The sequence below is a fragment of the Leucopleurus acutus genome (assembly GCF_964270905.1).
Source record: "Leucopleurus acutus genome assembly, chromosome: 10".
In the NCBI taxonomy this organism is placed as follows: Eukaryota; Metazoa; Chordata; class Mammalia; order Artiodactyla; family Delphinidae; genus Leucopleurus; species Leucopleurus acutus.
In genome coordinates this window covers 47,640,763-47,665,239 of record NC_139153.1, presented here as the reverse complement: position 1 = coordinate 47,665,239, position 24,477 = coordinate 47,640,763, and the positions used below count along the sequence as shown (strand labels likewise).

Here is a 24,477-nt window from a genome sequence, read left to right as displayed (position 1 = left end):
CACTACGGAGACGCAAATGAAGATGCCTCTCTCCTGTCTACAAACTCCCAGCGTAGGAGGAGGTGCACATACAAGGAGACATAATATACTGAGATCTGTGCCAAGAGAACTACTGGAACAAATCCCTAGAATAATATCTCAGATGTGATTTAGAGGACAAATGAATGAAAAGAAAGGAACTTTTGGATAAAGAAACACGTGCAAAAGGATTCAGATAATGACATATTGTGGAAACAGTGAGCTGCCTGCTCTGCTTATCTTTTATTAGCCTCCCCCCACACTTTCCTCCCCACCAACCCCATAGCTGCCAAAGACAGAATGGATGCAGATCCACCAAAGAGCCATAATAAGCCATGCCAATCAATTTAGACTCTATCCTCAGGTGGCTGAGAGCCACCGGAGTACTGTAAGCAGTCACTGGCAGATCAATTTCTACTTCAAAATATTACTGCGGAGGAGGATATACTAAGAGATTTCAGGAAGATTAACCAGGAGCTAATTGCAATAATTTAGAAGAAATATGAATAAGATAGTAGCAGTGAGAATTGAGAGAAAGGAAAAACCATGAGAGATATTCAAGATAATAGCATGAATAGGATTAACTGACTCAATAAATAGAGAATTGAGGGCTGTTTCTAATTATGCTGAAAGTTACATTCACAAATAGGTACAGCCCAGACACACAGAAGGTTATTCCTTAAAAAAAAAAAACCCAAAACCCAAAAACGTAAATAAGTATAGCAAGTGTATTACAATAGTATTTTTTAATACTGCTGGTATAGTTCATAAGAGTGAGAAACTTTTTACTATGAATAAGTAACTTACAAGGAAGGTAAAATTGCACATGCCACTCTTGTTAGAAGTAATTTAGTTTTGTTTTGAATTTGCAAGACACAAAGAGATAGGAAAAAGTTAAATTCAACTAGATTAGGAAAAATAAAATTGTAACCCCCATAAATATATTACAGCTTTGCATTAGTGGAGTAGAAAGGGGGAAAAATGAAGGGTAGAAGGAGGAAAGGAGAGAAACAGACTTGGGTGAGGCTACAGAATACAGGGAAGCAAAAGAGAAGATCTGAGCAAAAAGGAGAGGAGAATAAGAGAGGCTTCTGAAGAACTACATAGATTACATCAGGTTTATCCTCTAACAGAGCATTTTTCAAGGGGTGATGTGATTTAATGGGTTCCAACCAGGATTTTTAAATAAAACAGAATAAAATACAAAATACGATACTAGACCACATGTAGTAAGGGAAATACTATTTTTATAAATCTATTGTCTTACATATTCATAGGTAGGTACCAGACTGTAATGTGAAATGTATCTTTAGTATGGGTAACTGACAAACAGGTTTGAAGACGACAGCTCTAGAATAATTATTAGCAGAAAAAGCTTGAAAACTAAGAGAATGTTATTGCCCAAGAAAAATTCAGAATGTTATTGCTCAAGAAAAATTCAGAAAAAATTCCCAAGAAAAATTCAGAATGCCCAAGAAAAATTCAGAATGTTATTGCTTTCTTTTGAGATGCTAACTAGCTGAGTGCAGTCAATGTTCACTTATTTACACACTCACGTATTGTTTGCGAAAAGGACTACCATAAACTCACTGGGGCAATTATTCTGCAGATAACAGCGGCCCAAAACAGAAATATTACAGTATCCAATTCAGTGGGCCAGAGGTTCCCAAGCCTGATGCCAGGATGTGAGGTGCTCAGTCTCCTAATATTACAAACGATAACTCCATCAAGTACAGTACCATTTATTTCAGCAAAAACAAACGATGGTTTATGTGGTCCAAAAGAGAAAAAAGTAAAAATCAGAATGATGCTTCTTCAAACTGCACCACCTGCTACTTTAAAAAGAAGGATGAGGGCTTCCCTGGTGGCGCAGTGGTTGCGAATCCGCCTGCTATTGCATGGGACACAGGTTCAAGCCCTGGTCCGGGAAGATCCCACATGCCACGGAGCAACTAAGCCCATGCATCACAACTACTGAAGCCCGTGTGCCTAGAGCCCGTGCTCCGCAACAAGAGAAGCCACAGAAATGAGAAGCCTGCATACAGCAACGAAGAGTAGCCCCTGCTCCCCACAACTAGGGAAAGCCCGCGTGCAGCAATGAAGACCCAATGCAGCCATAAATAAATAAATGAATCAATTAATTAAAAAAAATAAAGAGGAGGACGAGATGAGAGAGGAAAGGGGTCAAAAAGTAAATAATGTTCTGTGGCAGTCTATAGAATAATGGATTTGAAGCCATGTAAAGAACCAAAGTGCCACTCTTCCAGCATGCTGTTTTGGGGAGGGGAGATCGACTTTGGAGCAGGTTGCCCTGTGTCCAGATCTCAGCTCTGATACTTACTAGTTGTGTGTCCTTTGGAAAGTTAGTGACTTTGACTCAATTTTAAAGATATGGTCAATCTCAGAATTGTTCTACTTAATGAAATAGCATAAGTAATGTATCTAGCACAGGGTAGACACTAAATGTCAGTTCTTACAATTAAGTGTAAAATTGTGCATTCTAGTTAGAGTGCCTCAGATATTCAGTGGACAGGGAGAATGGAGTAAGATGAGCTTCTTGAAAGACAGGCCAAGGAGTCTAAATAAATGAGGGAAAGAAAGAGAATGACCTTTACTTTTGCTGGAAAGCATTTTTTGTTTTTGTTTTTGGGTTTTTTTTGGTCATTTGGTATTGTAAACCTGGTGAACAAACTGATTCCCCAAGATCTGAGAAAGTAAGTGGGGTGGATTTCTTGAGACAATATAATTTACCCAACATAGATCCATGCTAGGCATGGTCTAAATGGGATTCAAATGCCTGAGCAAAAGTAATAGGCTTTTATTTTCTGTACAGTGGTGCTAGGTATTTTTCCCCCTAGAAGTTATTATTTACCAGCTCTAGAATGTACAATGGCTTTTCATGGATTTAAGTCCAAGTTGCAAAGGTGGTATAAATGATCCAAACTGATCACCAGCATCAATTCTATACCAAGTTCAAATTTTGATGCCTAATTTTCCAACCTTCTTAGTCTGGTATCACCCTACTTATCAAGTCTTATTTTTACTATTCTTAAACATCTATCTGCTTTAGAAAAAAAGGATTCACTGTCTCCATTTACATATATTCCAATGCTTGAGAAACAGCCTACAACATAGTAGGAACTGAAACCTTAATTCTCTCCCCTCCCTCAATGTATGAGTGACTGGGTTTACAAAGGCAAATGAGACATGGACATTTCCCACCCTCAAGAAGTCCAACAGTTTATGCGAGCCATGGAATACAAGATATGGTACACAAAAGTTAAATATCTGTCTCACACACACACAAAGAGAAAATGATGGTCCCATGGAAAAGTGTCTGAGATATCTACTCTAAACCAAGAACTTATTAGAGAGGATTACACCAGAAACAAAAAGGAAAGAAAGAAAGAAAAATAGAGAATATACACAAGAGTATATATTCTTGTGCAACTGTATTTACATTGGTGGGTATCAAGATGAAAATTAGACTGTATTCAGTAACAAAAAATATGTTCTCCTCTCAAGACTTCACTGAACTCATTAAATGTTGCATCTACAAAGAAAATAAAACAAGACTAATAACTGTGTTTATAATAAAATGGGCAAATAAAACATATTTTATCAAAATTATTAAGGTCTACTAGATTAGTGTATGTTTTGTTGGCTAAAGTTAAATTTTCTGATTCCTGTTGTGTAATCAGGCCTGTACAATGCTCTTAGTTGGCTGACTCAATCTGTTGAGTTCCTAACTATGTGAAGATTAAAAAAAAGTAATCATGTTATTTGGTTTTTTGCTATTAAGTTGTATGAATTCCTTATGTATTTTGGATATTAATCCTTCATCAGATACATGATTTGCAAATACTTTCTCCCATTCCATAGGCTGCCTTTTCATTTTGTCTAGACAAATAGTGTATGATCTCACTTGTATGTAGAATCTAAAAGAAAGAACTCATAGGAACAGAGATGAATGTGTCAGCTAACCTTATTATGGTAATCATTTTGCAACATATACATATATCAAATCATCAAATTGTACACCCTAAACTTACATAAATGATACATCAAATGTCTCAAATATGTCAAATATGTCTCAATAAATTTGGAAATAAAGAGAAAAAAGAAAAGTAAAAAAAAAAGAGGTCCAATAGTATTAGCAGGTGAGAGATGTAAATTATATCATCATGAAATCAGTGCCATAAGTGAGGTAGCAAAAGGTGCTGTGGGAAGAGAACGGCTCCTACTTCTGTCTGAAGAAGTCATAATCTGCCCTGCACAACCATATTCATAGCTACCTTTACCTTCTGCCCACATTTTCTTTATTAATTTTCTACCTCTCCAAACTTTCTTCCTTCTTCCCCCTTGTTAATCTAAATCAATCCAACAGTTAAGGATCAGTACAAATTTTGGCTTTTCCAAGAGGCCCTTTCAACCCTCTTTTCTAAACTACTAGTGTTCTTGTACCTCAGTTTGCATATTTTTGTTTCAAACACATTAGTCCCCACTTCCCCAGCTATATAGTAATTCCCGTGAATATCTGGCAGATTCTTAAAATCTCAATGATCCACTGTATAATATCACTTGACTGATATTCTAGCATATGTGATTGAACATAATCCTATATTCTAGTACAGATTAACTGTCCAGCACTGACTATTACAGACATTCTCAGATCTCTAACTATACTTACAGGCTAATTCAAAAGTTTTACCTATTTCACCCATTATATATGTCTAAGTTCATCAGTTCAAGTCTTAGGGAATTAGTTCTAATATGCTTCTAATGCTTTGGATTTTAATATGGACTTCCCCCACAGTGGAGACTGACAATGAATAAGTATTCTAACATAACTTAAATGCCTTACAAATAAGCTCATGTTTGTCTACCTGTTTTACCAATAAGAGGTAGTCCAGAGCTTCTGACAATTTCTGGGCATAGCCCTCCCATCTTCAATTTCTATTTCTGTAAAACAGAAACTCATTCTAACAGGTTTCAACCTCTCAGTGTCGTAGAGTGAGGATACAGTAATGTACTAATTAGCAACTGATTGGTAAAAGGGAGAGAGCTGACATTAGAAATTATGTTTTAAGCTTCATCTAGTTCTAGAACCATTAACAATTTTCTGTATAACTATTAGCAGACCCTCTGGTGATCATGCATCCATTTTTCCCTGTTAAGGTTTATCCTAGCACTGTGGATGACTGTAAAACTGGTATTTCCAGTGCAGAAAAATGAAAATATTAAAATAACTACTGAGGAAATTTTAAAGTTTACTTAAAAACCAAAACTTCAGAAGCAGGGATGAAAGGAAAAAGAGCTAAAAACAAGTATAATTGGTACTCCTGCCATAAAAGGAAATGAAGTTACAATAATAGAAAAATTATCTGAAGTAAATTTGATTCTTGGTCTTTTTTTTTTTTTTTTCTTTTTTGCGGTACGCGGCCCTCTCACTGTTGTGGCCTCTCCTGTTGCGGAGCACAGGCTCTGGACGCGCAGGCTCAGCGGCTGTGGCTCACGGGCCCAGCCTCTCGGCGGCCTGTGGGATCTTCCCGGGCCAGGGCACGAACCCTTATCCCCTGCATCGGCAGGCGGACTCTCAACCACTGCGCCACCAGGGAAGCCCAGGAACTAATTTCTTGTTGTAAAAAAGTATATTGATTCAGCAGTTCCTTTAGTTTCACTTCAGTCCCTCCTTCCCCAAGTTAAACGTAAGTAAAATTAAATGTTTACTAAAAAGTGGCATGATCCAACTTTTCTGAAATTATATCCACATATATGCCTAGACAGGCATACAAATTTTGAGTAATTAATTTGTTATTTTGGGTGGTGAGATTCCCTCCCTCTTACACTTTTAATATAATGAACACGTATCATTTTTATAAAATCAGCCATTATCCTAGGAAAGAAAAAAAAGTATAAAAAACAAACTTTATGCCCAGTTTACAACACTTCTCTCTTTCTACCTTCAACTGCAGTTCATTGTCAACATCTTGTTAGCTAACAGAGATGTTTGCCTTTGAAAGAGTTAAAAGCACCTTTAATTAACTACCTTTTATTGAGCTCTTACTATTCACTCAGTATTACACCAAAACCTTTCCCATCCCTTCATTGATTAATCCTCATGACCTTGAGATGCAAGTACCTTCCCTTTTTACAGATAAGGTAAAATATCAATAATTTGCCTACAAGGTGACAGAGCTATTAGGGAAAGGAAAAGATTCAAAAACCTAGGTCAGACTATAAAGGTTAAGTTCTTGACCACTAATTTTAAACTAAGATAGTTCAAATCCAGATTCTGTTACTAGCAGTGTGAATTTGGACAACTGACAACTTCTCATCTTCATTTTTTCCACCTCAAAATGGGCAGATTACCATCCTCATTATGGACGGTTTTAAAAAATAACAGATAAAGCTCTTGGTCCTTCCTTTGGGATATAGAAAGTACTCTATTTGGTGATGTTACAAGTTATCGTCACACTAAGAACATCAAGAAGAATGTAATATCACAAAAGTAACTAAAATTTATGAATACCAGACAAATTTAAGTCATGTACTATTGAATCTTAGTGGAAAGTGTTTATGTTTCGAGTCTGTTCACAGAACATTCCAATATTCAAGTACTGTAACATACAAGTATAAATTAGAGCTTAAAGAATTATAAAACTTTAGTAAAATATAACATAATAGTAAATAAAATTTAGGCCAATCAGATAGGTCAATTTCCCGAACAAGAAGGTTATTACTTGGCTCCATTTAAAGTTGATTCAGGCAAACTCACTCTCTTTGGTGGCTAAGTCATCATTTAAAACCATCAACTTAGATGGATCTAGAGACTGTCATACAGAGTGAAGTCAGAAAGAGAAAACCAAATATCGTATATTAATGCATATATGTGGAACCCAGAAAAATGGTACAGATGAACCGGTTTTCAGGGCAGAAACAGAGACACAGATGTAGAGAACAAATGTATGGACACCAAGGGGGGAAAGTGGTGGTGCTGGGGGGTTGGTGGTGTGATGAATTGGGAGATTGGGATTGACATGTATACACTAATATGTATAAAATGGATAACTAATAAGAACCTGCTGTATAAATAAATAAATAAAATTCTAAAATTAAAAACAAAATAAATAAAAATTCTACTATTTATGGCAAAAAAAAAAGAATCACCTTTACTTGCTTTTAACCAAGAGGCCTATTCTATCCTTGCTGATATTAAAGCAACATTTGCTCAAAAAATAATAATAATAAATTTAAAAAAAATAAAACCATCACCTTAAAAGTAAAACCATGAAAAAAAATTCGTGCTTTTCCCCTCTGAATATTAGTTTAACTTTTGATTCGACTTTCAAGTTCTAATTCAAATAAACTTTTCCAAGGCTTCTCTGGTCACTGAAAAATGGATTTTTTATCTAACAAGGAAGCCACAGAAAATGGGTTAAAATACATAGCACTGTTCTTAATACGTAACTTGGTTGAAATAAAAGTATATCTGTATATTTACAATTATTAAAAAACTATGAAAATAAATTTGACTTTTGAAAGAAGCAATCTCACTAATTTAAAAAGCCACTTTATAAACCACCATTTAAAATTCTGAACAGCTAATCTGCTCCATTATAATTTCAAATATATATAATTGTTTTATTTTGATTCTAAGTTTCAGCATTAATGACATTTCCAGGTCTTAGCAATTATATACTATATTACATTTAATAAATAACTGGGTTAAAAAAATAATGGAGCGTCAATGATCACTGAATAAATTAGTGACACCTAAGAGTAGAAAGTGCTTTTGAAACCTGCAACAATAATCTGTACCAAAAGGCATACTTGAATATGCATACCTCAAGTCATCACTTGGTTCTTTCTTTTCTGGAAGTTCCATGTGCTTGGAGTCTGTTGACTGGTGCTCTTCAGCAACATTGGGCTCCTGGCTTATCACGGGAACCTCGGAAGTAAATGAGAGCTCTCCTTCATTGGAGACTCCAAAGAGATCTGGGTCATCTTGAATTACATCGATTAAGAGGACATCATCTTCATATGCTTTAAGAATATCTGGAAACCCCACTTCAATTTCTGAAACGTTCTCAGTCATTTTTCTACCACTAACTTCAGAGAAAACTGCTTTGAATCTTTCTTGTTCACTAGAGCAGAAGGCAGGACTTTTCTTTATACACCCAGGATCATAAGAAATAGTATTATTTTCAACTGTGAGAGAAACAGCTTCCTTATTAGAAACAATATTGCCTGGTTTAGAGATGTGGTTAGATGGCTTATTATCATTACCTTGCTTTAAAAAGCTTGGAGAAATAATACAGGAACTCTTACTGCAGTATGAGTCAGAACCAGCTTGCACTGGAACTACACTATTTTGTATGCTCAAAGATTGAGGTCCTGAAGTTACTGTGGTGACATTTTCTTTAGTCCTATTCTGCCTTACCTCTGCTCCAGATAAACTGTCAAGAAGTTCTAGGGGACTATATACTTCTCTCTCTGATGACTTGCCATGTATTTTTCTTTTTTCTGTTTTGTTCTTAAGTAAGGGAATTTTAAAATTAGTCAGCCGTCCTGTGTTCAATATCTTAATCAAGTCTGGAACAACCAGTGTTTGCTTAGCAATGCATGCTTTTCGATGAATAGTTTTGCCTGTAGAGCTATTTGCTTCCTGGCCATCCTGGGAAGCCACTGTCAAATTCAGTTTTGTTAAATTCCCTCTATCTTTTTTTTGACTTCCTGTTAAGTTTTGAGTCACATTAGTTAATGGAGTATCTTCAATAGTATTAGAAACTATCTCTGACGCACTTCTGCTTAGTTTCTCTGACTTCATTTTTTTATTATCATTGATGATAGGTTCCTTTATAACCATTAAAGTAGGTTCCACTGTAGAGTCTGAAGATAAACAATTTAAATTAGAATCCAATTTCTCTCTACTTGAAGATTCACTGCTTGTTTCTGTTAGAGAACTTTGTAGCATCAATTTGGAATCAGTTAAACGAGTTTGATTTGTTTGGTGTTTAAGAAAATCATCTTGCCTAAAACTTTCCTGAGACCCAGGAAGAAAGTTATTTGACTGTGGCAAGGAAGCCTTTTTCCAACACTGGGCAGATATTCTAGCACACGAATAACAAGGCCAAGTTCTTTTGCCAGTCATTGGTATTGTTCTTTGACAGCTAAATTTAGATTCTTCAGCTTCATTCTTCGAGTCTTCCCTCGAAGCTCTCTTTTCAATAGGATGGCAATTGCTAGGTGACTTCACTATTGAGTTTTTCATCCACTTAAAATACTCCTCTGGATCCATCCTTTTACATCCTAAAGGCTCTGAAGCATTCTTTTTTTCTTCTTTTGAAAGTGGCTCAAGAGTTTTCTGAAACATAGGATTTACATGGTGTTCATGACTTGTTTTTTTCCCTGTTTCTGGAAGACTTAATAAAGGATCCATTGGTGACAGCGTGTTATTGTTTACTTTTCTCAAAACTTCTAAAGGACTTTTTTTAGCCTCTAAAGTCTCTGTTTCTTTACCTTCAGCACCTGTTTTGTTTTCTTGTAACACCAGCTCATATTTGTTATACACATTAGAGAATTTCATCTTAATAACCATTTCATCTCCTTTTTCAGACACCTTCATCCTTTTCCTGGGTTTTCTCCCAACACTGCTCTCCTCTAATGAATGTTTATTTTTTTCACTTTGAAGGCAGGAAAGCAAGCCCTTATTTTTACTTTGGTATGAGTCATTTTCTTCAAGTAATAACTGATTTACTCCCATTAAGTTTTCTTCAGTTTGTAAATGCTGAGGAATATTATTTGTGTCACTCTTATCTCCAAGACTCCTAGGGTTTTCTTTCTTTAACTCTGAGGAATTTTCTGGTACATGCATATATCCACCATCAGGTTTATATGCAAGGTTATTTTCATCGTTACAACTCTTGGAATGGGGGAAAAAACTGCAATCACGTAATCTTAAAATGCAATTATTTCCTACTCCAGGTGACAAGCTGTGACAAGAATATTTTGGAGTATTCTTGTACAGTTCATCTTGGAATTCAACCTTACTATTTTGTGTAGCCTTATTTTCAGTTATTTTGAGAGGTGGCCGTTCTAAGCTTTTAATTTTTTTAATTCGAATTCTTCTTTTAATACCTTTTACCAAACTTTCCTTACCCAAAGACTGCAAGAAAGCCATACTTTGAAATTCACCGCATTCCACTGTTTGGAAAGATTCCGAACTGGTTAATGATTCCTTTCTTACCAGGTCAATCCCTGGCTGTGGATCATCACTTGAGGCTTCAGAAACTTTTCTTTTTTCCTTGGCTGAACAAAACAACAAAACACACCAGAAAACATTTTACATTGAGGAGGAAAAAGCAATATCACTTAAAAAAAAAAAAACTGTGAAGCCATCCATTTTTATTTCCCTGAATAGCCATATGGAAACATACATTTGTTTTTAAATCAAAGACCTAATTTTTACTAAGGTCCTGTATAAATTCTAAGACAGCTGAATAACCTCCAGCATCATGATTTCATACAAGCCAAAGTGAATCACTAGTAGGAATTCCTTTTACAGAACTTCTGAGCAAGGGATCCTAACAGGACAAACACCTTTTAAGCGAATTCCTGTTTTTTTCTCTCCGGGTCAACCGTGTGCATCAGTAAAGCCCATGTAGATGCAAGTGAAACGCCAGTGGTAAAACACGGGTGCAGGAGAAGGGGTGCAAAGGCTAGAAAGGGAGTGACCCCTGCGTGCTTCCTTACTGTGTCTTCCCGATTGCAAGGGGAGCTCCGCCTCCTTCGCTGCTTCGAAGCCCGGCTGGTCCGACGGGTCTGAAGAGCCCACCTGGCCCCCCGGCCCCTCCACTCGCCGCCTCGCTGAGGCCTTCCCAGCCCCGAACGCCTCACCCGACTTGTCACTTTCTACCTCTTCTCTCCCAGACGTCCGGGCCACCATCCCCCTCTTTTGCCTGCTCTCTTCGCGCCCCCCGGCCTCAGGGCCACAGCCTCCCGCCTCGCCTGGTCCCGGCCGCCTGCTTCTCTTCCTCGGGCCTCGCGCGTCGCCTTCACGCCCCAGGGCCGTCGCTGGGCCCGACGCCCGCGGCTGCCGCATCCGCCCCGGGCCGCCCGTCTGCCCACCGAGGCCCGCCACGCCCGCTGGCAGGAGCCCACCGGCCACACAAAAGCTGCTTCGGCTGCCAGGCACCCGCGGCCCTCAGCCCCGCCCCGCCGCGCCCAGCCGCCAAGACCCTGGGACCGGAAGCGGAAGTGGGGTCCGCGATGCCTGCCTGGGGCAGGCGCGGCAAGGCCCAACGGGCGGAAGGACCTCGAGGCTTTGCAGCTGGCCCCTCTGCCGTTCGTTGCGGGGCATGGGGGTGGAGCCTTCCAGTAGGCCGGACTCTCCCACGGCCACCTCTGGCGCCTGGTTGCTCGCAAAAACCGAGTGGCTTCTAACTCCTCCCCAAGTCTCTTGTGGGGGGGTCCCTTTCCATATGCCTTCCTGACATCCTATACGCACCTCAGACTTAAGTTGTGCAAAAGTGACCTTGTCTTTCATCACGGGCTTGCTCCTCTTGTGTTGGTGGATGCGTCACCGTCTACCCAGTTGTCTAAGTCAGAAACCTAGAAACCATCAGATACCCTTCTTTCCACTTCATCCCTCGCATCCACGTTCATTAGGTCCGCTTGATTCGACTTTCTGTGTTTGTCAGCCACTCGCCTTGGCTCTGGCTTGCAGACTCTGACCCACTGCATCAACCTCCTAGATTTTATTCATGCCTCCATCCTTGTGCTTTGTCAGTCAGCTTCCACCTGCCGCCAGGCCATGCCCTTCCAATGAAAGGATGTCTTGGCATTTCCCAGCTTGACCTTTCATGAACCTCCTTTGCTCAAAGACTGAAACTAACAGAAAGTCCAAACTCTTCATTGTGGTATCTGTGGCTCTTTCTGATATGGCCCCTGAATTGCTGATTTTGTCTCTTACTGCCACTGTAGGGGAGAAGGTGTGCTTCAGTGGAAATCTATGCACAGGAGTCATCCTTCTGCATTATCTGATTCTGATTCTATGGGAGATACTTTACAACTATATAAGTTGTAAATGAGTGGTAGCATTGCAAAATAATGGTCTATAGATATGCAAATTCTCTCCTACAGAAGTTCAGTGGACTTCCCACTCCTTGTGGAAGAAGCCAGTTTTGCCTCCGTTTGCACATTTATTTCAATATTCCTGGTCTATAAACGGGTCTGTTCTCTGGACTCACCCTTTGAGTGGTTATTATAAAATCTGCCTGATGGGAGAAACAAAATCTTTAACATGTTCATTTTTACATCTATATGACAGTCATGATTTTGAAACTGAGCAGGATCCTGTGGGGCCCTCCTGCTTACAAAAGTCTTTCTGTTTCCCCATTTCTTGTTTATAGGCTTCCCCTGAGTTCCAAAAGGGCAGATTCAGACAGTTACTAATTAGGGAAGTGAGGGAATGTAGAAACAAAGGGAAAACAGTAGTGCAAGAAGCAATAGTGCATTGATAAAGCACAGTCTTAATTCCTCCTCAAGGGATATACAGAACAATCTGATATCTTTGAGTTCTACAGGAACTAAGTAGCCCACCCAGGTAGAGGATGGTAACTTCAGACTGAGCACAAACACATAGACCCCATAGACCCCAGACTAGTTTGAACCAGAAGACTGATGATTAAGATTCCTGAAACACCACCCTGTTACTTCACCACCAACCAATCAGAAGAAAGTCATGCATCCTGCAGTCCTCATCCCTAAATGTTGCTTTTAAAAACTCTTCCCTGAAGACCATCAGAGATTTTGGCTCTTTTTGCAGCATGAGCTGCCTGTACTCCTTGCTTGGTGCCCCGCAAATAAATGCTGTACTTTCCTTCACTACAACATGGTGTCAGTAAATTGGCTTTGCTGTGCTGTGGGTGAGCAGACTCAAGTTCAGTAACAATTTTAATTGGGGCGGGGGTGCTATCTTTTAACACCACACATACCCTTGCCTGCCTGCACTTAAACCACATTGGAATACTACTGAAGTTCCCTAGATTCCATATGATCCATCATGCTGATAGGGATAGAGTAGGATAGTTACACAGGTAGCTTTAGAAATCCCGCTAGGGGATTATAGTTAGAGAAGGAACTTTGGGAGACCATTGTAAGTTAATGACCACTCAAGAAAGTAATCAGAACATTGTGAAACAAGACAGGCCTGCTTAACAATGAAACCATGCAATAAAAGCGTTGCAGGAAGGGGGACCCCTGCCAGGGCCCAAGAGCGGGCTCTTGTCTAACACTTGGAAATGAGTTGTCCGAAGAGACACATGTGCTGACAAAGCAAGAGACTTTATTGGGAAGGGGTGCCCAGGTGGAGAGCAGGAAGGTAAGGGAACTCGGGAGAACTGCTCTGCCATGTGGCTCACAGTCTCAGGTTTTATGGTGATGGGATTAGTTTCTGGGTTGTCTCTGGCCAACCATTCTGACTCAGCGTCCTTTCTGGTGGTGGGCACGTCACTCAGCCAAGATGGATTCCAGCGAGGATTCTGGGAGGTTGGTAGGACATGTGGACTGGAGTCTCCTCTCTCCTTTTGACCTTTCCCATATTCTTCTGGTTGGTGGTGGTTTGTTAGTTCCGTGTTCCTTACCAGGATCTCCTGTCCTAAAATAACTCATGCAAATTGTTACAGTCTTTGCCTGGCCAGAGTGGGCAGTTTCAGTCAGTGTTTCCCCTAACGAAAGCACCGAGATATGCCCCAGGCCATTAAGTGAAAAAATGAGACCTGCATCCTGCTGGTGGAGGTCAGCAAGATGATGATCCTTAGGACATGCACCTCTGCACGTACCAAGGACAGGAATAGAGGGAAAAGGTGACATTCCAAAGTAGAAGACCCTCATTATACTGAAACCTGAGATGATTAAACATATTTTACTGTATGTTACCACTCTTATGCTGATTTGAATAGCCCCATGACATGAAGGAGAAGCTAATGATGTAAGCCTGCTGTCTACTCAAAGAATGAGGAAGAAGGTGGTCTTCTCCCCCTCCCCACTTTTCCTTGGATTATAAAAATGTAGCCCACTTAGTTATCAGGGCAGAGCTCTCTTGCCTGCCCGCTTGTATCCTTCACAAGCATCCTATACTAATCCATCCTGTACTAATAAATCCACAAGCATCCTATACTAACAAATCCACTTCTTACCACTTGGTTCCTCACTGAATTCCTTCTGTGCTGAGACCTAAAGAACCTGAGCTTCATTAAGTCCTGAGATGAATTGTTCAATGACTGTGTTTTGCTGAAAGCCTTACTTTCGGTTTCAAGGTTCATAGGATTAGCTGGCAAAATAACCACTCTACACTCAGTTAAACAAGAATTTAGAGAGAGTTTATTGAATTAACAAATTGCATTATACTAATTAAGAAAAGAATAGTATAACTAACTAAGAGAGAATAGTAAAGACAGAGGTTTATACGTCTCCGAATTGGGGAAGCACCTACATCCAGGTCCAAGCAATGCTGGGAAGCCCCTTGAACAGCAATCTGGAGTCCCAGTTGGGAAAGTCCTGGTGGTGCGTCCACCCGACGGGTAAGACTTCAGTTTGCCACTCGAAGGAGCACAGCTTTTAGCACCAGGCCGCAGGCTGATAACAGTCAGCCTACGTGCAAATTTGCAGCTCTGGGAAGTTTGGGAAATGTTCTTGATTCCGGGGGCTGGCCAGACCCTCAAGGGGTCCCATGACTGACTCTGTCTTATCTAGTGGTTTATGATGTGTGCTGGTGCCACCCTGCTGGCCTGGGTGTAGCTCAGCAGTTGGGCATGAAGCCAGCTTTAGCATCATTGAGAGGCCTGGTGCCGCCTCTGAAGCCTGAACAAGACTACTTTACTAGCTTCCCCAACAGTCTCCCTCTCTACATGCTGGTCCTGGAAATTCTTCCTTTGCTTGTCTGCTTGGTGAAGTACATTTTCCCCTCCAAGATTCAGTGCAAGGATCACCCCTCAAGGAAGCTTCCCGCCTAACTTTCTCCTTACACTTGGAGCGGTCAGGTGTTTCTGCCTGCAAACTCGTCTCTTTCAACTGTTTACTTGTATGTCCCCCTCAGGGCAGGTACCTTATCTTTTATTTTTTTATTTTTTTATGGCTGTGTTGGGTCTTCGTTGTTATGCCCAGGCTTTCTCTAGTTGCAGGGAGTGGGGGCTACTCTTCGTTGCGGTGTGCGGCCTTCTCATTGCGGTGGCTTCTTTTGTTGTGGAGCACGGGCTGTAGGCGCGCAGGCTTCAGTAGTTGTGGCTCGCGGACTCTAGAGCACAGGCTCAGTAGTTGCAGCACAGGGGCTTAGTTTTTCCGCGGCATGTGGGATCTTCCTGGACCAGGGATTGAACCCACCACCAGGAGTCCAGCTTCCTTGGTCCCCTGCATTGGCAGGCGGAGTCTTAACCACTGAGCCGTCAGGGAAGTTCTGGTACCTTCTTTTAATCTGTGCATTTTGTGTGTTTAAAGGGGAAGTTGGTGATCTTGAACACAATGTGTGTTATGCATTCAAGGATGGTAGGTGTGGTGCAGAGAGTGTGAGTACTTGTGAATACAGGAAGAAAGGGAAGACAGCTTAAAATAACAGAATTTAGAAAAAGTTATTTTATGGATTTCTGGCTACATGCTCATTCCAAGTTCGCTTGGTGCCTCAGTTTCCTCATCTGTAAAATGAAATAAGAGCACCTCCTGAAGGAAACCAGAATATGTCATCCCAAGCTATGCCTCTTTGACATAAACATTTTTTTGAGCTGAAGGCAATTAAGCCGCAGGAAATGCAGGAAAAACTCTCTACCCTCCCTCAATTCTGTGTGCAGGCAAGATATAAATTCTCCGTTACTGGAGATGACTCTAGACTCTTATCAGCTTGGAGATGGCATTAGAGGAATCTGCAAATAAAACTTACTCTATTAGTTTCCTCCCATATGTTTACCTTCTTGCGATTTGCCACCCTTACACACCTAAAACTGCTTTCCTTTGTCCTGTAATCGCTATACAAGTTTATTGTTCCCTGTTGAAGATGCTACAGAAGGTGGAGTTCTAAGGAGTTCTCCTGAGAATTAAATGTGCTAATATTTGTAAGGCACTTACAACGATGCCTAGCAGATTGTAAACAACAACTAGATTTGTTAACTAAAAACCTCTATATTGAAAGATAAATCCTATATAATTCTGACATTTACTACCTTCAAAATAAACATTGTTACTAAGGTCTTGGTAACATAAAAATTCAAGAGTCCAGCTTCCTTGGTCTTAATAAAAGCAGAGGGTCTTAAGGTGGGCTATAGGCCCAGGAATTTAAAGACTTAAGCCTGTAACTGTTGAGCAATGCATAAAAGAGAAATGGGAAGAGCTTAGCAGCATAGGAAATTGCAAAATCAAGCTCCCTGAGTGTTCTGAATAAGAAAATTATAATCTTTATTACAGTTTTAAAATTCCTCATACCAAACTGCTTTCACTGAAAACTTGAGGCGATTAGGTGTGTTTATACAAGTTTTCTTCTGTGAAATGATTATCATAATCCTACTATTGTGCTTGGCAGTGTCTGGAAAGGGCAGGCACAGTTGTTTATCAGAAAAGACTCAATCTTCCTGGTGGCAGATCTCATACACTTGCGAGTCCAGAATATGGAGCAGAATATTTACCCATGCCTATTGGACTGCATCTCAGTCCACTCAGAGTCAGCCCTTCGGGAGTCCTTTCTCTTCTGGTTCCCCTCCCCCCCTTTTAATTTTCTACCCCTTTCCCCTTGTCCCTGGATCCTGGTGGACACTACTGCTTAGCCCTTGAAGTCAACTTCAGGATCACTGCTTCAACCATGTCCCTTGTTCATGGCAGGTCCTAGCTCTATGCTGGAAAGATGACAGCAGAGCCGCATTCTCTGCATTCTACAACGATAATTTGTAGATGATTAATGCACACGACTGGCTACACAATTTGTGAGGCTTAGTATAAAATGAAAATGTACTTTTTGGAGGCCCTTTGTTAAAAATTAAGGATTTCAAGACAGAGACAGCAGAGTATTAAACTAAGTGTGACACCCTGTGCAACTACACAGGTTGTGTGCCCAGGAAGCTAGCTAGCCCTGTAGATCCATGGTCTACAAACCTCTCTATGGCTAATATTTATCAGTGTTGACATCATAACTTCTACTCTTTATTGTGCCGGTTCTTGGTCAGTTTGAACTCGGAGAAATTCCGCTCTCTGCCTCTGCCCTGCTCTGAATCACAGGGTCTAGCCCCTCAGCCTGTGTTTTCCATGCTTCTGGATCATGGGTGAGATTTGGTCAATGAAGGACACTGGTAGGAGAATGGAGAAGGGAGACGTTTCCCCAGATCTTCCTCTGCTTCAGTCTGTCTATGAGACAGCAGTTGCATCTCCTCTGGGCCTCCATCTCTTGCTGGGCAGGCTCTCTGGGGTGTAGCTTCAGCCAGGTGCCTTGAGGTCCCTTTACCCTCCATCCTCAGAGTAGCAGTGCCTTTCTGTTTTTACTGATCTCTGGGCACCTCATCAAACCCTGTTTGTTTTCTCAATTCTTCTACCCCTGCATTATATTCCTCTGTTTACAATACTTAAAGTAATTTTTTTTCTTGGTAAGAGAACCCCTCTGTAACTAAAAGTGAAGATGAAGGAACAAAGGGGATAAAAGGAAAGACTTCTGTTCTGCCATAATGGCAGGAAATGTTCTTTCGCCATCTTGAAATAAATGTCTAAATAATGCAAGGATAACCATTGTCTTCTCCCAAGACATGGTCGCTTTTCTTTCTCCTAAGTATTTCCAATCTTTTCACCAGGGGTAGCTTCTTATTCGACTTTAGATTGTGAATCTTCCATCCAGGAATATCACCGAATCTTATATTCAGCAGAGAATAACATATTGGAACGCTTTAAATGTAAGAAAAACAAATCTATAATCCTGTTTTACCTCTAGGGGGAAAAAGAATCAAAGATTTCAGAACTGGCCAGTGGGTCCCAAATATTTTACTTCAGATATTAAAGCCCGGACTTGGAAACTCAATGGACTTTCTGTCCACTAGAGGGCCCCAGATCCAGAGCAGCCGAGGATGACGCACCGCTCTTTACTCTGGCTCCAGGAACCCCACGCTCTTTACGAGCCTTTGATTGTGTCATTGAGTCCGATGAAGTCAATTACTCAATGTAATAAGTCCAAAATGGAACACAATGGGAATTTGTCAGCAGAACAGGACCTCAGAAATCATCCAGTCTCACCTCTTCATTTTACTACTGTGAGGCAGGGGAAGCTAAGTAATTTAAAAGTGCTGTGAATCAGTCATTTCCTGAGTGTTTCCTCTGCTTGCTGCTGAGTTGCCCACACTTCCAAGTGGCCATTCTTCGCGAGACAGTCACCTCTGGTCTGACAGAGAGAGCAAGGCAAGCACAAATTTATTCTCTTGCTTCTGCATGAGGCTGCACACCTGTCTAAGGATGTTTGTGGTGCATGTGCCCGTGTTCTAGCATCTCTATAAGGGAGCCTGTATTTATGCCTCTCAAATTTTCCATTTGAATTAGAGCCAGCATTGTAGTCTATTATATCATTTTTGGAGGAGGGAATTCCCATTTCACTTTCCAATATGGGAAAACCTCAGAGAGGAGGGGGCTCTGCCGGTAGCTATGTCAAAATCAAGCTCACCAATGGATAGAGTGGATGGTTGTCTAAATGGTTTGATTTGAAGTGTGACAGGGAAGTTTTCCTCCTTTTTAGCCTTTTTCCCACTCAAGGAAAAACATGTATATGTTTACATATACACTGATGACTTCATATCTCCAGCCCAATGTCCTGGTTCGAAGCCTCTTGTCCATGCCTTTGATCAGGTGGCTGGGATAAACACTTTCTTGCAGGGTTTGACTCATTTAGCAGAGAGCAGTCACCAAGAGTTTTCCCCTCCTGCCCCAGGGATTCCTCCAGTGCTCCACAGCAGACAGCTGGCTTCATTCAGGGCATGGGCAACTAGAAAGTGCAGTGATGTTAGCATGCCTGGAGAAACTCTCAGCCAGCAGGGGTGGGGAGCTAGTGGAAAAAATGCTCCTGCCTCCTGCCTTTCAGGTAGATGATCCTGGGGGCATTTGGTGTATTTTCTCAGGTATCTCTGAAGATTTGAGCCATCATCGCACATGGCAGCTACCTTGCTAGCACACCTTTTTTAAAAAAAATTAATTTTTATTGAAGTATAGTTGATTTACAATGTTGTGTTAGTTTCTGCTGTACAGCAAGGTGAATCAGTTATAAGTATATATATCTCCATAGATTTAGATTGAATTTAGATTCTTTTCCCATATAGGTCATTACAGAGTATTGAGTAGAGTTCCCTGTGCTATACAGTAGGTCCTTATTAGTTATCTATTTTATATATAGCAGTGGATAGCACACCTTTTCATTGGCCTCTCTTCCATCCTGGTCTCACTCTCCCTATTCTTACCACTGGCCCCTGCATCTCCTAAATAAACGACTTACACATAGGTCCTCACCTTGGGCTCTGTCCCAGCTAAGATAATATCTAACTGACATTTTAAATTCATGTGCCCCAAATATAACCCTTGATTCCCCCACTTTTCCCATAGCTTCATCAGCTCAGTAAATGACAACTCTCTAATTTTAGTTACTCGGGTCAAAAACCTTAGACTCGGGCTTCCCTGGTGGCGCAGTGGTTGAGAGTCCGCCTGCCGATGCAGGAGACGCGGGTTCGTACCCCGGTCCGGGAAGATCCCACATGCCGGGCAGCGGCTAGGCCCGTGAGCCATGGCCGCTGAGCCTGCGCGTCCGGAGCCTGTGCGCCACAATGGGAGAGGCCACAACAGTGAGAGGCCCACTTACCGCAAAAAAAAAACACCTTAGACTCATTCTGGGATCCTCTCTCTCACCGGCCCACTTCTCCACCCCTATTCAATCATCAGCAAACTCGGTCTGCTTTCCTTAAAAACATCCCAAATCTCACCATTTCTCATCATCTCCACCACTTCTGTCCCCTAGTTCGGCCACCATCTTTCTTGACAAACTACTGTAAAAAAAAAAAACCCAACTTATTCCCCTACTTCTAATTTTGCCCCGCTATTCTTCACACGGTAGTCAAGTTGATTCAGTAAAATGCAAGTTGTCTCTGCCTCCAGATCCTCCACTGGGTACCCGTCCCATTTAAAATAAAATCCCAAGTCCTTCTGATGTTCCACAGGCTCTGCATAATCATGTCCCTGGCATCCCTTTGCCCTAATATTTGATCACCTTCTTCTTCCTTGTGATGCTCTAACCCACTGGTCCTCTCATTGTCACTTGAACATGCTAAGTGTGTTCTCTCCTTGGGGCTTTTGTATTTGCTTTCCCCCTGCCTGGAGTGTCTCTTCCCACCAGAATGGATCAGCTCCACGCCCTGACTTCCTCACATCTCTGCTGAAACGTTCCTGTGGAAAGAGACTCTCCCTGACCAAGCCAAATAAAAAACACATCTGGACTTAGCAAGGAAAGACTTCTGTTCAAAAAGGATTATTGCAAGGGGGGAAAGAGACTTACAATGGAGAGAACACTGTGACCATAAGATCTACAAGTGCCTCCGGAGTTGGGCAAAAAGTTTGTTTTTAAGTTTTTGGTTTTTTTTTTTTTTTTTGCGGTACGCGGGCCTCTCACTGTTGTGGCCTCTCCCGTTGCGGAGCACAGGCTCCGGACGCGCAGGCTCAGCGGCCATGGCTCACGGGCCCAGCCGCTCCGCGGCACGTGGGATCTTCCTGGACCGGGGCACAAACCTGCGTCCCCTGCATCAGCAGGCGGACTCTCAACCACTGCGCCACCAGGGAAGCCCTAAGTTTATTTTTTAATTGAAGTATAGTTGATTTACTGTAACTTAAACATACAAATATTCATTGAGTATTTTCCATGTGTCAGGTACTGTTCTAAGTTGTTTATATTCTCTATATCATTTAACTTTATGAGATAGTTAATAGTATTGTTATCTCCATTTCACAGATGGGAAAATTATACTAAAAGCAGATGAGCGCTCGGATTCTTGGGAAACAGTAGAAACACAGTAAATATCAAAGGGATAGGAAATCACTGTATGTACAATGTATACACACAGTACCATGATTTATATACACAGTTCAAAGATGAATGATCTAGGGACTTCCCTGGCGGTCCAGTGGGTAAGACTCTGTGCTCCCAATGCAGGGAGCCTGGGTTCGATCCCTGGTCAGGGAACCAGATCCTGCATGCATGCTGCAACTAAGAAGTCCCCATGCTGCAACTAAGAAGCCCGCATGCCACAACTAAGCCCCAGGGCAGCCAAAATAAGTAAGTAAGTAAGTAAGTAAGTAAATATTAAAGAAAAAACTGAATGATCTAAATCACCAAAAAAACTTAATATGGACAGGTGCTTTGCAATATACTTAAATATTTCAATCCAAATGATCTTTAATTCAGTATTTAAATGAATAAACTTCAATTTTCTAAAGAATGCTCTTGTCTCTACTGGCCACATGTAACACTTGGAGCAGTTGAAAGGTAGGTGGTACAACTGAGAAGATGAACTTTTAATTTATTTATTTTTATTTTATTTTATTTTACTTTTTACTGAAGTATAGTTGTTTTACAATGTTGTGTTAGTTTCAGGTGTCCAGCAAAGTGATTCAGTTATACATATATCCATATCTACATATCTCTCTATATATCTATTCTTTTTCAGATTCTTTTCCCTTATAGGTTATTACAAAATATTGAGTAGAGTTCCCTGTGCTATACAGTAGGTCCTTGTTGATGATCTATTTTATATATATTAGTGTGTATTTGTTAATCCCAAACTCCTAATTTACCCCTCCCCACCTTTCCCCTTTGGTAACCATAAGTTTGTTTCCTATGTCTGTGGGTCTTCTTTTGAACTTTTAGTTTTATATCATCTTCATTAATATAATTTAAATTTTAAAATAAGAATAGAATAAATAAATAAAATAAGAATAAGGTAGTAGTGTAGTTCATACACTGGGAAAGTACATCGTTTCACATATTACACATAAACACATCGCTGATCTAGTCGGTGTCAATGGATTGATTCCAAGAGATTATTTACAGAGAGGAGTAAATAAAACTAGAATCAACCAGGTTTGGGGTAGTGGGATGACAGGGTGGCGTGACCGGATAGATCGGAGAATGTCTGACCCTGAGGCCAGCCTGTTCTCAGGGGGCGTCATATGCTGGCTCAGGGTGAGGGAGGTCCAAAGTTCAGGAACCTAAAGGGAGGAGAGAAGCTTAACCAAAGTTTGGTAGACAAGCATTTTGTTACAATTGATCAGTGGGGACAAACAGTTCATTTAATTATGCGGCAAAGAAAGGGAATTTTGAGAGTCTGGCCTTGTCATGGATAAATAAGAGGCACCTGGGAGTCTTATCGCAGTTATGGCGGAAAAGGTGGTTCTTTGCCGTTAGCAGTTTTCTGGAACACAAAGGGTGGAGTGGGTGGGGCTTCCTTAACCTTCCCTGCTCTGCAGGATCGCAGGGCTTAGGTAAACTTCAACATTGGCACCACTCGAAGATGGGATATTCCTCCCAGGCACTTCCCTGGTTTCCTTCTCCTCCTGACACTTCCAACACGTGCCACATGGTGTGCTTGTTCATTGTCGGTCTGTTCCAGCCCGCAGCTGGAGCAGGGTCTTCCTCCACGCCCTGCTGTATCCCTCCTGCTGAAAATAGTGCCTGGCCCAGAGTACACGTTCGTTGGATGCATGGGGTCTGAAATCTCCTTTTTGAGCAGTTGTGGAATGGTGGGACTGTCAGAGTCGAGGCTCAGGAAGGCTGATCTGGAAGAGCTGAGCATGCAGGAAGGAGGTAACCAAGCAGAGGGCCCTCTCCACAGCCATTACGTTAGAGCGAAACACTAGGAAAGCAAGTGGCGGGTTCAAGAGACCCCGAGGAAGAACAATCCCTCTTCGAGAGACAAGAGAGTGTCTTATTGATCTCTCTTCTCCCGGCACCCAGCGTGATGCCTGGCCACCGGTCGAGCCTTAGAAGTAACAGTCAGTTAACGTTTATGGTGGCTCAAACGGATATTCAAGGGAGAGAGCTGCCGCTCTGCTGAATCCTTTCCCTTTGTGAGGAGATATTTTCTGACATAAGCCCAGCAAGGGTGGCTTCCAGGAAACCACTTGGGGAGTTTGATCTGGACTCCATCCAGTTGGGAGACCCAGAACTGAGGCCTGACCCATGCCTCAGAAAACTAAAGTGAACCACAAATGGAGCCTGACGCCCTGCTACCCCAGAAAATCCAGAGTGGGAAAGAGATGACTCTCTGCCTTGGAGCCAGTAGGCTGGCCAGGTGGGGACGGGTCTGCACTCCTAGAACTAGTCTGGGCGGGAGACTGGACAGCATCCACCATGCACCAGATGGGACCATACAGGGGAGAGCTGACATGAGGGAGTCTTGGTCATGTCTAGTAGGGTCAGCTCATAGGATGGGGTGTCCTCAGGAGGAGGAGGCTGGGTGCCCGGTGGCTAAGGAAAGAGTTTCAAGGACTACCTGGAAAATAGATGCACCTGCTCAGGTTCAGGGACAAGAGGAGGCTCTGCAGAGCCCATGAGAGATGACTTTGACCACTGCTTCTCTCTGAAACAACTAGCAAGGGAGGAAAAGCAAAGGGGGACAGGAAAAGCAGTGAGCTGGAAAAGAGGGGCAAAGAGAAAGGGGATCCCTCTTCCCATTGGAGGCTTTCATCTGGGAGCAGGAATGAGCTGAGAGGGGAGACAGTGAAGAGCCAACTGACAACCACGGTTGTCGAGACCAAGACCATCGCGAGGGACTAGACACTTTAATTTCTGTGATCAAGATTATCTATGGCTAAGAGCAACAGAGGACTATCTGTGAGTGACCAGAAAATTCTCATCCTGCCCGAGTCTTCACCCAGGCTCTTAGAATATTACTCCTCACTGTAGGAAGTCTGAAGGGACAGAGGAAAACAAAAGAATAGCTGTGGTCCCACACCTATGTAGCGCTTGTTCAATACAGGTTATACATTTGTTAACGTACCACGATCTGAGTGTGCTCTATGTGGGACATGGTGTTTAATATCCCCCTACCAACCCTACAAGGAAGGGCTTGTTGCCACTGCAGGATGCTTGGCCAGGACACTGAGGCTCAGAGGGGTGTCCCCTCAGTGGGTTGGAGCAGGGCGGAGCTTCACGCCTGCAATGCCCACCAAGTTCATCACTGAATCACAAGCACCCTTGAATGTATATCTCTAGTGCTTAAGCCATCAACGCATTGTATCTTTATGGTCATGCCATGAAGTGGGCCAGTGCATGGTGACAGGCCCAATTTTGCAAAGGAAAATGATTTGGAGAGAATCAGTATGGCTCACGGCCACTGGCTCTGTGGCCAGGCTTTGCATTCTTGCTCTCTGCTGGGCCCTCTGCATTTCTCTAGGGTGCCTTTCAGATAT

The 24,477-nt window shown here is 41.8% G+C and overlaps 1 protein-coding gene across 1 annotated transcript in view; it reads right to left on the bottom strand.

Annotated features, from left to right (window-relative positions):
* Nucleotides 1-11,122, bottom strand: part of TOPAZ1 (testis and ovary specific TOPAZ 1) — a gene marked incomplete at both ends in the record, with an annotated part of 68,114 nt that extends 56,992 nt beyond the window's left edge. The window contains 2 exons of the mRNA XM_082847921.1: nucleotides 7,866-10,329; nucleotides 10,774-11,122. Of these exons, the coding sequence (XP_082704047.1) occupies nucleotides 7,866-10,329; nucleotides 10,774-11,122 (2,813 nt within the window). The remainder of the gene's footprint in view (nucleotides 1-7,865; nucleotides 10,330-10,773) is intronic.
* Nucleotides 11,123-24,477: the final 13,355 nt, after the last annotated feature.